General features: G+C 36.4%; 1 protein-coding gene across 1 annotated transcript in view; it reads left to right on the top strand.

Annotated features, from left to right (window-relative positions):
* Positions 1-4,051: 4,051 nt before the first annotated feature.
* The window catches only part of CSF2RB (colony stimulating factor 2 receptor subunit beta), a gene marked incomplete in the record, with an annotated part of 27,746 nt that continues 15,180 nt past the window's right edge, over positions 4,052-16,617 (top strand). Inside the window, 6 exon segments of the mRNA XM_072421241.1 lie at positions 4,052-4,126; positions 4,960-5,044; positions 8,124-8,253; positions 8,848-9,017; positions 9,264-9,442; positions 11,255-11,436. Of these exon segments, the coding sequence (XP_072277342.1) occupies positions 4,067-4,126; positions 4,960-5,044; positions 8,124-8,253; positions 8,848-9,017; positions 9,264-9,442; positions 11,255-11,436 (806 nt within the window).

Genomic DNA, 16,617 nt, shown 5'->3' with positions numbered 1-16,617 from the left:
GAATCTTAGAGTGTGAGTGAATGTTACTAGCGATATACAATTTCCATGGTAATACAGGTAGTCCCGGGGTTAAGAACATCCGACATATGGACTACTCCTGGATACGAACGGGGCTTTCCTGTTCCCACATGTGCAGGACGGTGCCTTGGAGGAGGGCAGATTGCATGACTGCGGAAGAAATCTTTTGCTAAACACAGCTGAGACTGAGTTTTTTGCAGCTTGTAACTATTTATTGACCGAGACAAACTCTGCAGTTGTTTCTTTTTGCATATCAAAGCACAGCTTGGTTCAGAAGTTAATGAATGTCTAGGCTCCATACATTTTTATTTTTGCATTGTTTGTGATTAACTCACAGTGAGGATTTTATACAATAACTGACACTATGCTGCCTAATAATATGTCAAGACAAGCATCTGTCCTAATTGCATTTATAATGAAATTATTGTATAATGTACCTGTTCCGACTTACAAACAAATTCAACTTAAGAACAAACCTACAGTACCTATCTCACATGTAACTCAAGGACTACCTGTACCCAAAGCAAAGATTGCTATCATCTAACAATAGCTCCAACATTGGTACAAGTAGGACATGGCACATAAACCTTCAAGTTAGAAATATTATTGTAGCCAAGTGCAATAGCTAAAAATAGAGTAATGGCCATTTTTAAAGAGGTAGTCAGTGCTATAAAAAATCACAAATGCAAGCATTTTTTTATCCATTCAAAAACAACAATCTAGGCCTAAGCTCTAGAGTCCCCCTTTCCTGATGTGTCCTATAACTACAGATAACATGCAGTGAAAGAAGTGATAGGAAGACCTCTAAGTATATAGAGGGCCAAGAAGACACAGGACACCGGGGGACCATTACATGCTAGTCCTGATATGCCTAGCGAAGCAATCTCGGATCTATAGGTTGCTTCTCTACAGATTTAGGGCTAAATAATGTTAGTTAATATAAACTGTTTTTGCACAATATGGTTGTAGGTGGCCATAAAATATGGTATTGCATGTTCTTGAGTGATATAATATACTATCGTAGTCAATATTCATGGTGGGTGATACAATGTGCAGTTAACGTTGAATGGAAATGCTATTTTGATACACGTTTCTTGCTCAAATATTTTTTTCTGCATAGGAGCCCTGATTTTGTCTGCCACTAAGAAAAACAAAATTTTTTAAACATAACTATTAGACCTTAACTACAGTCTTAATATGCTATAAACCAGTACTATATCCCTAGGGAATAAACTAGAAACAAGAGACATAGCCTTGTTACTGAACCTTTATACTAAGACAAATACTTGGATACCATGGTATATCTTGTGAGTATAAATGAAACCTAAAATGAAAATTGAATGTAAAATGTAGAAATTATGATGACAAAAAGCATACTACTTATTTCTGTACTCACTGACTTCCCTAAAACAATGCCTGCTGTTATATTTTATTTCCGTCACTGACGCGACTGACTGTGACAAAACCGAATGTTTCTCCTTGTTAGGCTTGACAAACAAGTGTGGAGTGCCCTGCGTTCTCTGGCAAGTGCTTAATATCGGCAATAGATTGGTGCCTATTGGAGCAATGTTATCTTCAATGTCCTGCAAGAACAAGCATAAACTGAGACATTTGTGTAGGTGTCCCTACGCATTCACTGAAAGTCACATAACTGAGAGGGAAGCAAGGGTTCATTGTAACTAATTTTGGACAAGGAACAAACTTTGAAAACAGAACTTTACTAAGTTGTAATCATACCTAACCTCCAAAATATTTCCTAACACTAAAACTAAACTCTTCAGAAGAATTTTTACAGCTACTCCAAAAGCTACCAGTTCTGCTTTGAGATATTAGTACCAATTAACTACCTAAATTGAATAAATTGTCTCTTTGTGTTTTGTGTAATTTTCATTAAAAAGAGATTGAGCATATAGCAAAGTTATAAAATGTTCTTGCATTTAATGACATGTAGACACAGTAGTATCTATGAAATCTTTGCTTCACATTAATAATGTGTCAGATGCTTCCTGTACTGAAAATGTGGGTTATAAAACTTTGTATGCCACTGCTAACTCAACTGAGTTTGTTCCTGTTTGGTCTAGTATAATGTAAGAAAAAATAGATCATCCTCTCTAAAACAGTGTTTCTAAGTTCAAATATTACAAGGCATTTGGGCAGTACAAGACATAACCAACAGGTCCTGCCATGATAGTGACTGCTAAATGTAATCTTAATGCCCATAAAAAGTTTTCTCTACATGGTGTTAGGGCAACAACCCATCCATCCAGTAGTATTGGTCGAATATCTCACTATTCGGTTCGACAGCTATTCGATCGAATAGAGGGGTATTGTTTGGGTGATGGAACGTCAAATTCGAACACCATTAAAGTCAATAGGGGAAAAATTCTGGTTATTTTTCGGGACTGTGAAGAACTGCAAGAGCAATCAGGGTAGCAGAGCTAACAGCTCCGCTCCCCTGATTGCTCTTGCAGCCCTTTACTAGTTGAATGTGTTCTTGGATAGAGTTTCCTGTGTTCCTCGATAGAAAAACTCTATACAGGAATAAGGATGAAAATTTCCTCGAACTTTCGGTGAACTGATTTTACGAAACCATCGGAAGATCGAGGAATATATAACAGGAGGGATTCACTCCTGTTTGTGATCCCTGGGGCACTAGAGGTTAATTAACCTCTAGTGCCGGGGATCGCACACTGTTCTCAATGAATCCGGCCATGGCAGCATTCATTGAGAAGAACCCTGGCACTAGAGGTTAAATGGAGACAAGTCTCCCTATTCATTCACCTCTAGTGCTATGTGGTTGGCTGGGGAAAGGAAAATCATGATGACGCTTGAGCTGTCATCACGGTTTTCCTTTCCTCAGCCAATCACAGAGCCCTAGAGGTGAAAAATGGGGAGACTTGTCCTCATTTAACCTCTAGTGCCCGGGGATCCCACACTGACAGAAAGATTCCCACGGCTGTGCAATCATCCTGTCATTGTGGGATAACCTGTAAGAAAATAAAAGTTAGTTACACAAATCACACACATTCAATAAATTACTTTAACATTAACATTGATTTTTTAACACATTTTTTTTACAAATGAATTTGCGAAAATCCTGTGTTTTTCGGGTCGGGTCTATCCGAATCCGAACAGCCATCTTCGGGTCGAATATAAGGACAACCCTAATTCGAACACCAGCACTAATCCACACCCCACCTTAGCTCATTCAGTCCTAATATATTATTCTGGGGGATCAATAGCGCAGTGTGGGAATTGTTATGGCCAGGCCAATACTTAAGCAATCAGTGTTGGAGCTTGGATTAATATTTGTACAACTAAATTGATTTGTTTTCAGGGTTTTTTCAAAATTTATGCCTGAATTTTATTTCTATCTAGTTATACCTTAAATAAAATCTTGCCAAGAAAGATTTAAATGAGCATTTATATATATATATATATATATATATATATATATATATATATATATATATTTGTAGTGTGGTTTTGTTATAGGTATGCTCTTATGTTACTACTAAAATTCAGATCCATAGCATCCATAGCATACATGATCACTACTTAACCCAAACAGAACTTACCACCAGTAAAAATATATTAACCTCTTGCTTACCAGGATATTACTAACAGTTCCAGTCCATTATTTTAACTCTGCATAAAGGACAGTGGGTCAATATGGACACATAAGGACATGGAAGTCCCCATACAGTGATCATTTTTTTTCTTACTACATCTATAAATGTGGACAGAAAGCTACTTCTCTATTCCCAGAAGGGGTTACAACACACAGGAAAGGAGTCAGTCACTTCTCTGTAACACACAGACACACTTATTTACACTGGATGGAAAATACCATGTATATGGATGCAACCGGTGGAGTATCCGGGACGCTGAGATGAAAACAGGTAACAAGAAAACTGTGCAAGTGGGGTAGATATAACACATTATAATGGATAGAAGGAAACACCAATCTTTAGAATTATTGTCATTGATGTTGTCCACCAATCTATAGCAAAAAGGTATTGGTAAGCTGCAACGTCAAAACTGCTGCATGAACTCATCAACACTTGAATACTTTACTGGAAATGTGGATTGTTCTATGGCTACACAGGTAATCATGGAATTAGTAATAGTAGGGCAGAGCATTATAATGTTATGAATAACACTCACTTCCTAGATTGTAAGCTCTACGGGGCAGGGTCCTCTCCCCCCGTGTCACTGTCATTTGCTACCCCTATTTAATGTACAGCGCTGTGTAATATGTTGGTGCTATATGAATATTGTTTATTATTAATAATAATAATAATAATAATAATAACATAATTTGTTGTGATTAGGGAAACAGATGCTGTTTTGTTGTCCGCATACCCCTTGGGGATTTCATTGGTGAGATTTTCCTGCAGGAGTTTTCAGCTCTGCCACCTTAGCCATAAAATCTTGCTGTGACTTCTAATGCAAAATCCTATTGGATTCCCATACATAGGTCTATGTAGATGGAACAGATAACCCATGTTCTGAGATTTCTCTAACAAAAGCATTTCTCTAAAAAAAAAAATTGTTGGTTTTACTGATAGAGATCTGGTAGTATATTATTCCAGTGAGTCAAAGCTATTTTCATACTGGGGATTGCTTGGTGGTTTTTGAAGCTTAAGAATCATTTTTACTACTGTAATTTGTATATGTACATATTACTTTATGTAATGTTTCATTTCATCATGGCAAAGTATTGCTATTTTTAAGGTTGGTTACTTTATTTTAAAAAGAAAAATACATTTAAAATGTTAAGTTTCTTATAAAGAGTTCTGAACATACACACTTATATTTAAGCACATAGCGAGACACCTTGTACTGTTCCCGTTTCTGCTCAGTGTTTACAGATATTGTGTAATTAATCTGTGATCCCGGGTGTACATAAGTATAATAATAATCCTTTATGTATTTTAGGAAGAAACAAAAATGCTGACACCATGGAGTCTCCACGGAGTGCGTTTGCCAATCCTTACTCTGCTGTACCTTCAGGCAACACAAGGTGTGTTCATGTATAATTCTTTTTTAACCTTGGCAACTGTTAAAGAGGAATTCCACAATGCACTGTATATAATCATAATGTAGGCATAACCTGAAGCAGTTCAGGAAAATGTCACCATTCCACAAAATGCATTGAATAGAAAGGCATTCAACCTAACTGAACTATTGCTGACCTGTTCTTGCACCAAAAATAAACTTACATTAATGATTCCAATGACCCTAGCCCAAATTCATGTTATTGCCTTGTCAACTGTTATAATATTAACAAAGTCAGCTTAGTAAGTTATATCATGGGCCCCTTGGTATTGGGCTTTAAATGTGGCCCGTGTTTACATGTGGCCATTGTAAATTTTGTGAACATTTTGGGATAGATGGAAACATGTGATGCCAAATTCAGAGGATATTTGCCATCAACTACCTCAAATTCACCTGGAAAATGGATTAAAGGGTCTGTATGGAGTCATTAGTAATTGTGTCACTGCTGATTTGCAGCTTATTATTTGGGATCCAGGCCCGGAGTGTCTTAGAAAGGGATGAGTGGGCCAGGCACTCCATCCTGCTTCCGGGCAACAAATTGAGGATTGCTCCAGACCTGGCCAATATTAATAAAAAAGAAGCTCTCCAAGGCTGGAGGGAATAGACCTTCACCAGTTGGGAGCTGGGAGATCCAGTAAACCTGGAATGGATTTGGTCCAGGATTCAAAACATTTACTAGCAAATAGCTAATGACTTTGAAGAAATATATTAAAGGTTTGTTGGATCCTCTCCAGCCTTGGAGAGCTTTAATAAATCAGGCCCAATATTCCACATATAATACTGGCAATTTATAACTGTTACAATCAGACAGCAAATCTAAATGGCTGAGTTGGAACACAGATGCAGTGAACTAATATATGTTTTAAACACATAAACAGTTCAAAAAGGTATTATGACAAAATGAAATCCAAACAGGGAAAAGTAATTACCTATATGTGTTTTTCCCTGTATTCAATTGTGTCACTGGATTTATTCTTACGAATATTTATAAAGCACTGACCCTGGCTTCATTAATTAGCATGCTGGACAGCTAAAGTGTTCTAAAAAAAAAAGTGTATCCCCAGTTAAAACCTATTTGTCAGTTTTAGAAGGATGAGGTTTAGAACGGAAGGTTAGATTCTCTGTTTGTTTTTACTGCTCACTTTGCACTAGTCCAGAATTTCTCCCCTCAAATTCTGGACTAGTGCAAATGTCACCAATACAGAGTGTTTGGGAAATCTCAATGAGTGCAATCAATCCTATAAAGCAGGGGTGTCAAACTCAAATCACATAAGGGGCTGATATCTAAAACACAGGCTAATTGGCAGGCAGAACTCTTTATTCAGATCCATAGTGTTAGTAGAAGTATAGATCCTTCCTCACCCTGAGACACAATATCACACCCCATCCTCGTGTATTAACCTGAAAATAAGAACACGCTTGTCTACGTGAAGCATGAACATTCACTTTCCCAGCTTTCATTAAATTGTCTCCCTTCTGCACTTTTCTCTTGTTGGACATTTTGGGAGTGATTGGTTTTTGTTGTTAGCAGCTTTTTCTGAGGTCGGTGTACCTGACCTATCCTGGTCTATGTGAGGGGAGGCAGTGACTGTGCTGAGGTGGAGGCCGGTGTCTCTGGAGACATTGCTATCATCCCACTGAGATTCCATACCTGGAGCAGCATACTGCTGGCAGCAGGATCGGGACTCTGGTACAGCCGTGCTTAGTGCTGGGTCTTTCTGGGAACGGGGTCCTTCTGCCTGCAGCGTGGTCAGGCACCTGTATGGACCGCCCTGCTCCTACCTAGCTTTCTGAGAAGGGGTCCTCCTGCCTGCATATTTCAGGCGCTTGGATGCAGCACAGTCACTGCGGGACATATAAACCGGCCAGACGGGCTAAATTCGGCCTTGTGTTCTACACCTATGCTATAAGGCCTTAAGCTACATACACACGGCAGATTTTTATCGCCCGATAATCGGCATCGGCCAAATATCGGGCGAAAATCTGCCGTGTTTACAGTCGGTTGTAGCCCTATGGCATAGAGAGCACTAGGTTAGCCTCCTCCATGTTGAGGTTTATGTCAGGTTTCATCTATACAAGGCTTTATTAGAATAAACCCTGATGATTTATTTAGGAAAAATGTATTAATCAGAGTTTTTGACACACTGAAGTTTTTGATTGGGTTGATATACATATACAGTACATACGTACGCACACATAAATATATATATATATATATATATATATATATATATATATATATATAATAATTTATATACAGTAAGTACTGGATTTTGATGTTTTCCATAAGTTTTCAGTTTTCCAGTTGGTCCTAAACTTTGACCAGGCAGGTCTTTAGTCACAGAAGTGACAGGGAATACCCTGCAATACCCTGCAATACCCTGCAATAAAATATTCCCAACTGCCTGTTCGCAATGATTTATATGCAATGTCCTGTCCTTTTTCTGTCTCAGGGGCCATCATTCTCTTTTGTTCCTCTTCCTGCTTCCAGATCGTTTACCATCTTGGGAAAAGATATGCAATGAAAGACATAAATCTTAAGCGGGACTTTTAAAGCCAGTACCATCAGTATATTACAGAATACCCCCAAAGGGTTTAAATTCTGAATTACTTCTCGACGTGTTTCGCTGAAAAAATCCGCTTCTTCAGGAGGAAGGAGAGGAAAAGTCTATAACCATAGAGACATATATTAATCTTATGCATGGAAAATACAAAGAACAAACCCAAATCACACAATTATCCAAAAACAAAAATACAAATACACAAAATTACATGAACAAGTACCTGATGTTTGTACTTCCAGCAGCCCTCGTTTACCATCTTCATTGACATGCACATGGGAGCTTGGGAGATGCTGAGATATACGGCACATCCCGGCATCATACATTGAGCTGCCCATGAGCATGGGTTCATTTTGGAGAGTCCACCAACAAGGAAAGACAGATGCCTTGGGAGTAGTTTTAAGGAATAGCGGGCTGTGCCATGTAATATATCATTGCTTCATAGTGTAAATTTAAACATGTATTCTAACCTTATTTTTTCAGGCTTACAACCCCTTGATTCCTTAAGTTGTGTCAATAACTTCAAAACACATTGGATATGTCACTGGAAGGAAATATTGGAAGAGCGAAAAATACTTCCGATGAACCTCTACCACTGGAATAATCTGAACAGGTATTTCTGTATATTAACTAACAGTAAAACTCAGAGTAATGTTAATTTAAACAAACAATGGGTATACTTATAAATTAAGAGAGGCCAAGTCCAACTAAAATTGTATTATTGATGTAAGCGGGTGTCCATTTTTATGCCTAGGTTGGTTCAATGGTTTATGTTTCTGCTAAAGATTCCCCAATCTTCCGTTCTGTGGTCATTAGATTTATAAAAAATAAAACATACCTGCAAAACTGACACTGTAGAAGCAGAAATATGGCAATGAGGTTATCCCTTTGTTCTCTCTTCCTGAAAGTATATCCACAATGCATTTATATGCATAAATCTATGGTGGGGTATATTCATTTGCAATAATTTGCGGCTGATTTATCAAAGCTCTCCAAGACTGGAGAAGAAAAACTATGATGGGCAAACCTAGGTGGCCTAACAAATGGATTTGGTTAAGTTAGAAAGAGACAGTATGAAAACAAACAGTTTCTGCTGCCCTTTCATTTTAGGAAAACCCATCATGTCCCATGACACCACGGCACATGTTGATGAAACAAGTACAACAAATTGTCTTCTAAAACTGTTTCTTTCTTCTTAACATAACAGCAGCTTTAGACATCGCTGCAATCCTGTCGACTCTCAGTACCAGGAGGGTGGGAAAGTCCAAATGAGTTGTCAATTTAATGAGCGGTTCAGTTCTTCAATAAACACAAGCTTCTCCTTCATACCAGAATGGGATGTTCATGCAGAGAGTTGCATACTACCAGCATCTAAAGGTAAGAAACTTTAAATTAAACAATGACCTTGAAGTGTAACTGCTACTAACAGGACAGAAAATGAGAGAGAATATCTCCAAATCAGAGGTCCTAGTGCTCCCTCACTTTCTCTTAAAAGAAGAAAAAAAGTGGCTAACATTTAGCTTTAATAAAGGGTGATGAGAAATGTTTCTTGCCATGGTAATGTTTTGTAAGGGATGAAGTAACAAATTTACTAATTTCCATTTTTAAAAATAATTCCTTTAGTTCGGTTGCCACCGCCAAAGACTCTGAAGATCCGAAAGTCTGATAATGGCAAAATCAGTCTTACCTGGAAGATGCCAAAAAATGTACACTCTTCTGCATCTCTTTTGTACCAGGTCACATACTACAGGAAAGATTGGGAAACATTGGAGGTACAGTACAGTGAACAGCATTTCTACATCTAATTAAAGTACATGTGTGTATTGACCATCTCTCTTCATGAATAATGCTTTTACACACTCTGTGGAGGCACTAATGCAGGACTTTTGGCCATGGTGTACCAACAACACCCATAAGAGTACAATCAGAGATAGGTACAGTAGATTTAAGCATGGGACATTTAGCACTGAAAGACTATCATATCATGACTATCATCATAAAGTTTCACTGAATGTCTCTTCACCTAATTGTTCTCTCACCTTTACTTTAACATCACACCCAGACCAGTGTTCAGCTTTCACTCTGTAAGGAACTGTAGTCTCTTGAGATATTGGCCAATTTTGGTACAGGTATAATATAGAGGTACAGGCTTTGAATGACAACCAGCAAATAAATCCTGCCAATTCTATCACATCAAGATGGTAAATTTGCTGTGGAAAAAATGTGAATCAAGGTGGCAAAGGAAAATTCCTAGCTTTACAAGATACATCAAAAGGCTGCCTACTACATACTGTATAAAAAGTTTGCCTTATCCAAACCAAAAAAAACAATACACTCATTGTTAAATTTCCAAGGTATTAGTAGCACTGTTTAAATTTTACATATGCTTCCAGAATTAGATTATACACAGCTAGCGAGCTTAATCATAAAGTGGCAGATTTTGGATCACCAATGCTGGAGTTGGGCTTTAAATCCTCTCCCATTCTGCATCCATCAGTAAGGGTGCTCTGTATGACAATTGGTCAGTTAGTTGGGAAGCTTGGCATAAAAGAGTGCAGAGGCAGCAGTTTTAATTATTAGGCTTAGATCAGGCATGTCCAAATTCCGTCCCGGGGGCCAATTGTGGCCCGTGTTTAGATTTCCACCGGCCCGCAGCCTCTGTCATAAAATAAATTGATTGGGCCAAAGTCATGTGGGGAAACGGTGGAAGATCATAAATGTCTAATATTAACCTGTGAAGCATACCCACTATTAGTCCCAACTCCAAGATTCCCCAAGGAGTGGGCTGAGCAAAATAGCTGTAGTTGAAAAATATGGGTGTTTCGGCAGATTTAAACCGGGTTTAGGTAGGTAGTGGTAAGGCTTTGTGAATTTAAATTTAATAAAGAGCCTCTTGAGGCAGTATTTAAATGCAAACTTACCTTATTTTTGGCTTTCACATGGCATCCCTTGTATTTCTGCAGACATAAATGTTCTTTTCTATTTTGTAAAGTAGTTCTTTGCATTTAGAAAATGTACAGCCTACAGCACTGATAGAGAAGACGCGTCCTAGAGATGCTGCCACGACTCACATGGTGAAACTAATTATGCTAACTGCTGAGTTTGCCAGGGAAACCATTTACATACTGAGACATACTTTAGTAGGCACAAAAGCTTTTACTGCTTTGAACACATTTACAGCATGGTAACACAAAGGCATATTGCTTATCTGGCTGAATTTAGTGTTCTTCTTTAAGGTATGTATTACTGGTAACTTAGATCTTAACTTAGATCCCACCAATAAAACTAAGAAATTCTGGACTCTGGCTTACCCACCATATGGTAATTATTGATGTCTACCTGCATTGTAACAGCTGAAGCCATTATAGAAACATCCAGACACCCTGTGTGGTTTTATGTACGTGTGTCAGGAAACAGCTGGCCCGCCAAGAGAAATACGGTTACCTTATCCAAATCTAGTATCTGACAAGCCATTTTTGTTTTACAATTATACCAGTGGGTAGAAAAATATTCAATGTATAAAATACAAAACAAGCTAAAAAAATGTAAAATAAGACTTCTAGATTAAAGAAATAATAATACCTAAAAATGTAAATAAGTAAAACTTTTTTTTGTTTACAGATCACAAAGTTATAGTTCAAAATTTAAATTGTGAATATGATGGTTCCACTGACATGAGATGCAGTTGGGAGGTTAGAAGAGAATTGATAAATTCTCTGTCCTTTACATTGTACTACACTGAATCTCCTGCAGATTGTGATAATATCTCTTCAATAAGCAAATCATCCCATGACAAGTAAGGTTACATTTTATTACAAGTCTTTCCATTATTGGCATTATATTGATATGTGCTGTTCTCTTTATACTGATCGGAGTAGCTATATTACTGCTATGACTGTTGTAGCAGACCTTGTATTTTTGCATTTTATTTTTAATGCTATGTTCATAATAACATGTAAAATAATAACTTACTTTGCTTTCATCGGTTAGATGCGGTTACTACAAAATTTGCAGGAAAGAGATGGTGCACTATTCAAAGTCTACCATTTGTAAACAAATTCTACTTTCAGACTGCTGCTGAGTTAAAAATAAAGCTGAATGGAACAAATTAGGAATATATCCCTCTGTTCATCTTCTAGTAAAGGCTGCAAAATCTTATTGAGTGCACTTGTAGTCTGCTGGAAAGAATTAGAAAGCATAGCATGCATTTTAAACATAAAGGTCTAATAAAAAAGCAGTCAATATATCATTAACTTTAACATTCTTTGGTGAAGAATCTTCCAGTTTTTATAAGTTTCAGTGGCAGTAATTGAAATTCTACAATGAATATCAGATTCACTGCTTTCTAAATAGATCCCATAGTGTTATATATATATATAATATGGATATTATATATATAGATATAGTATTTATCTATACAAACCTTAAAACTGAATTCTGAGATATGCAAATATTGTCTACATACAGATCCATGTGTATTGCTATTTGAATCTTGGTGTGCTTTGTGTAATTTTCCTAGATATAAGCAGCAATAAGTAAGAGCTTCCAGTATTAAGGCTTTTCACTTTGTCTTTTTGTATAGGATGACTGGTCTTGTATCTGCAATCATTTTGTGTCCATCTGCACTGTGCACAGATTATGTATAGTGCAAAGATGGTGTCACCGCTGCTTTTAGTTACATAGTAAGTCAGGTTGAAAAAAGTATAAGGCATAAGTTAAAAGAAAATAGCTTTCCCACTTTCTATGTGTTGTAACTCAACATTTTATAGCCACCCTTTTTAAATAATGTTATTAAAGGTAGTAAATAAAAAGGTAAAGGGCATGCAGGCTATTTTAAAGTGTTTGCATTTAAGTTTCCAAAAAGGGATAATAATAACATTTCTGTTGATACATCAATACCATTTCTTTAGTGAATAGAATTAGGCCCCTCCATTTGTATTATCATGGAATGGGCATTGCTAAACTAGACATACATGCTCTCATCTAAAAAAGTTGCTTTTCTTTAGGCACTTAACAAGCGTAGTTGATATCTTGTTACTCAACGCATTTCGCCACATTATAATTAACAAAATCTGTGAGAAAATATACAATATTATATATACAATATATGAATTTGGTGAAATACATTTAGAAGTGTAGCTGATATCTTGTTACCCGACGCGTTTCGCCACAGGGCTTCCTCGGGGGTATGCAACAAGAGTATGTACTAAATGGTTAAAAAGAGAGTATATACCATAATTAACAAAAAATATATACTATATTATATCTACAAAGTCGGTGAAATACAGCATAACAAGTCAAGTCAAATTGAATAATCACAGTATACCCAGTATACCATAATTTGAACAAATACATACAGTTAGTTGCTAAGTAGAACATAGTGGAATATGTTCAAAGGATGTGATCCATATATTTAATGATTATATAAGGTCATTCTGTAATGTTGTTATATAGGAATACATACATAAACATACTTGGTTATGTATATTTTAATGAAGCAACAACATTCAACAAGGATCATCACAACATTCAACCAATACCATAAAACAATCCACAACATAATTTAAAAGAATTGGAATGTACTTTTATCAGACCCCAATTTTAAAATATTTATTGTAAATAAACCCTAAATCACCTACAGGAAATCTCAGTCATTGAAAGATCATATAGGCTCGAGCCACTTTTAAGACCTATCTGCAAGAAACACTTCAAGGATCCAAATCAAAGGTACCTGCAGATGTGGTCACAAATGCGAATAGATACATGAAGGACAAGCTATAGTACTCCCCAATGGTCAAACTCACAGACCTCCACAATACATAGATTGCTCAACCCAGGGAGTAATCTACCTAATTTCATGTATATGTGGAGCGTTCTATATAGGCCAAACAAAACATGTTTTATAAAGACAAATATATGAACATATATATTCCATAAATACAGGAAAAATTATTACCCCTATTGGACACCACGTGGGCACCAAGTACAACTTCAACCAAAAAGTACTGACCTTTTTGGCCTGAAAAATCCACCTGTAAATTCTAGAGGTGGAAAGTAGTGTTGGTGTTCGAATTCCGGTTGTCCTTATATTTCACCTGAATATGGCTGTTTGAATTCGGATAGACCCGACCAGAAAAACATGGGACTCGACTTCGCAAATTTGTGTGTAAAAATATGTGTGAAAAAAAAGAGACTTTAATGTTAAAGTAATTTATTGAAAGTGTGTAACTAACTTTTATTTTTTTACAGGTTATCCCAAAATGACAGGATGATTGCCAGCCGTGGGCATCCTCCTGTCAGTGTGGGATCCCCGGGCACTAGAGGTTAAATGAGGACAAGTTTTCCCATTCATTCACCTCTAGTACTCTGTGATTAGCTGAAGAAAGGAAAATCCTTATGAGGCTTGAGCTGTCATCAGGGTTTACCTTTCCTCAGCCAATCACAGAGCACTAGAGATAATGAATGGGGAGACTTGTCCGAATGAACACAGCCGTGGGAATCTTCCTGTCAGTGTCACTGCCCGTGGAGTCACATACAGTTCCACTAGACTTTAATGGTGTTCGAATTAAAAAAAAAATATCAGGCTATTCGAACGTATAGCCGCTGAATCAAACACTAAGCTGTCTGACCCACATTAGTGGAGACCATGACAGGAAACTCCTACAAATAGAAACCAAATAGATTACCATTTTCGGAGCAACAACCCTGCAGGGCTCAATGACATGTTAACATTCAAACCATTCCTATAAGATATATTTGTAGCCATAACAATAAATAAATTTAAGTTTTTACCCTAAATTCATAATCAGTACCATTCTATTAGTTGAAGAGAAATCTCCAAATGCACACATATAAATCACATTTACAACAGACATATTAAGAGATTCCTTGTATTATATGAGTGGTACAATATTACTACCTATTACATTGACTTTAATATTATATCAGAACACATAGGGTATAAAAAAGTAAAAATTACTATAGATACACAATTTTAAATATATTAGATGCTTCAAATACTGCTATTCTATGCCACTATGATTTCTCAAAACATTAATACAAATACACACCCTTGGTATAGGAAGTGGAACTTAAGACTTCACTAACACAAATAAGTCGTATACTATTTATTATATTAATATATTATATCATTTAAATTTTTGTTCTAATATTGTTTAACATTACTTATCTATGTTTAATATTGATATTGAAATCACTCTGATGATGTATACTATGTAATTATTTGATATTATGTTGTCTTAACCCAATGACTAGTACTATGCAATAATTTGACCTATACGCTGTAACAATGTGATACATTCTTTTGATATATAATTGCAACACATTGACCCCTATTTTGGCAATCACATGATCATTTACTATGTAAAAACTGTTGAAAACATTGTAATGATTTGATATATTCTTTTTCAACAACTTTTTCATATATATAATATAATATGCTGACCTATACTTCGCAACGACAGAGCTCCTTATTTTTTAATCATTGATACGAACACTGACTCACCAATACCTATCTATCATTATCCTAAAACCCAGATAACTAAATAATTGTCCATACACTTATAACACATCATAGAGAAGGTATGGACACACACATACATACACACACCCCCACTCTGATCCGTAATATCATAGACCCATCATAATTTGTTATATTTCTTATACACACATACAAACATTCCTATCATTATCCTTATTACTATTGACCAACCATATATTATAACCGGTCATACTTCCTAAATCATGCACATTTTCATGTGTTTAAAAAATTCCTAACACTAGTATGGAACAATTTTCTTCCAATATGGGGAGAGGTTATTAGGTGAAACCTGGGGAACCCAAGTTTTGCCCCCCGTATGATTTGCATCGCCTCAGAGCAGATCGACTATCTCTGGCGCTGCCTCCCCACCGGCACCTAGAATGGGTTGAAAGCCTATCAAATCGTTGATAAAACACGTACATGGTACACTCTTCAACACTGATACTTTTTCTTCTATTGGTGCAGACATATGCCTATAAAAGTAAATGAAAGCACATGTGCATTGGACACTTCCGAACGTGGATACTCTCCCCCTATGGGTGTAGACACATGCCTATCAAAGTATATAAAAGTACACGTGCATTGTACACTTCTGAACGCTGACATTTTCGCCCATAAGAGCCGGGACTCATCACTCTTGCTGCCTTGTACTTTTGCTAGTATCCTTAAAGCCTTAGCAAATTAGGACCCAGAAAATTCTGGTAAGAACTTTTTCTTGCATCTCTAAATATATACAATCTGGTAAGCATCCATTTATTATCATCTCCTATATTGCTACCATTATACCTACCCATTTGTGAACGTATAAAATATAGAATGAAGCTAATTACAACCTTCCCATTTTAGGCATCATATGTATATGAGATCTCCTGGAATGGGGGACACCAATATTTTTGCCCAATTTAAAACACACTAACAATCAGCAGAGTAAGTAGATTAACCCCCCTGGCGTTCTAATTATATCCGTATTTTTATGTCAAAAGCATTACATTGTTTTGTGTGGAAATTTGTTGTTTAATATTTTAGGCCTATATTTCTTAGGAATAACTCCCAGATATGATAGTTTGAAACACAAATCATAAATTATAATATAATAAATAATTATAAATAATTTTATGAATAAATTTATGAATAAAATAAACCTTATGAAAAAATTTATTTTTTTTCAAAATTTGTCAAAAAAAAGGGTACAATAATAGAATAAACTTTTGGATTTATTATTTTTTATTTGGATTTTTTTTATAACTTTTTTACTGTGATCAATGTTTTAAAAGCAGATTACAATGTAATCTGCTTTTAAATTTCCCGTCAAGCCACACCTCCCAGGTATACCAACACTTCACAAATCACATCAATTTAGCCCGGGGATGTGATGCAGAAGCCAGCCAGGGATCGCTGAAGACGCTGCTGGATCGA

This window comes from Pyxicephalus adspersus, chromosome 8 (assembly GCF_032062135.1).
Source record: "Pyxicephalus adspersus chromosome 8, UCB_Pads_2.0, whole genome shotgun sequence".
Classification (NCBI taxonomy): Eukaryota; Metazoa; Chordata; class Amphibia; order Anura; family Pyxicephalidae; genus Pyxicephalus; species Pyxicephalus adspersus.
The sequence above is the reverse complement of the archived record's forward strand: the minus strand, read 5'-3'. Positions and strand labels throughout refer to the sequence as shown.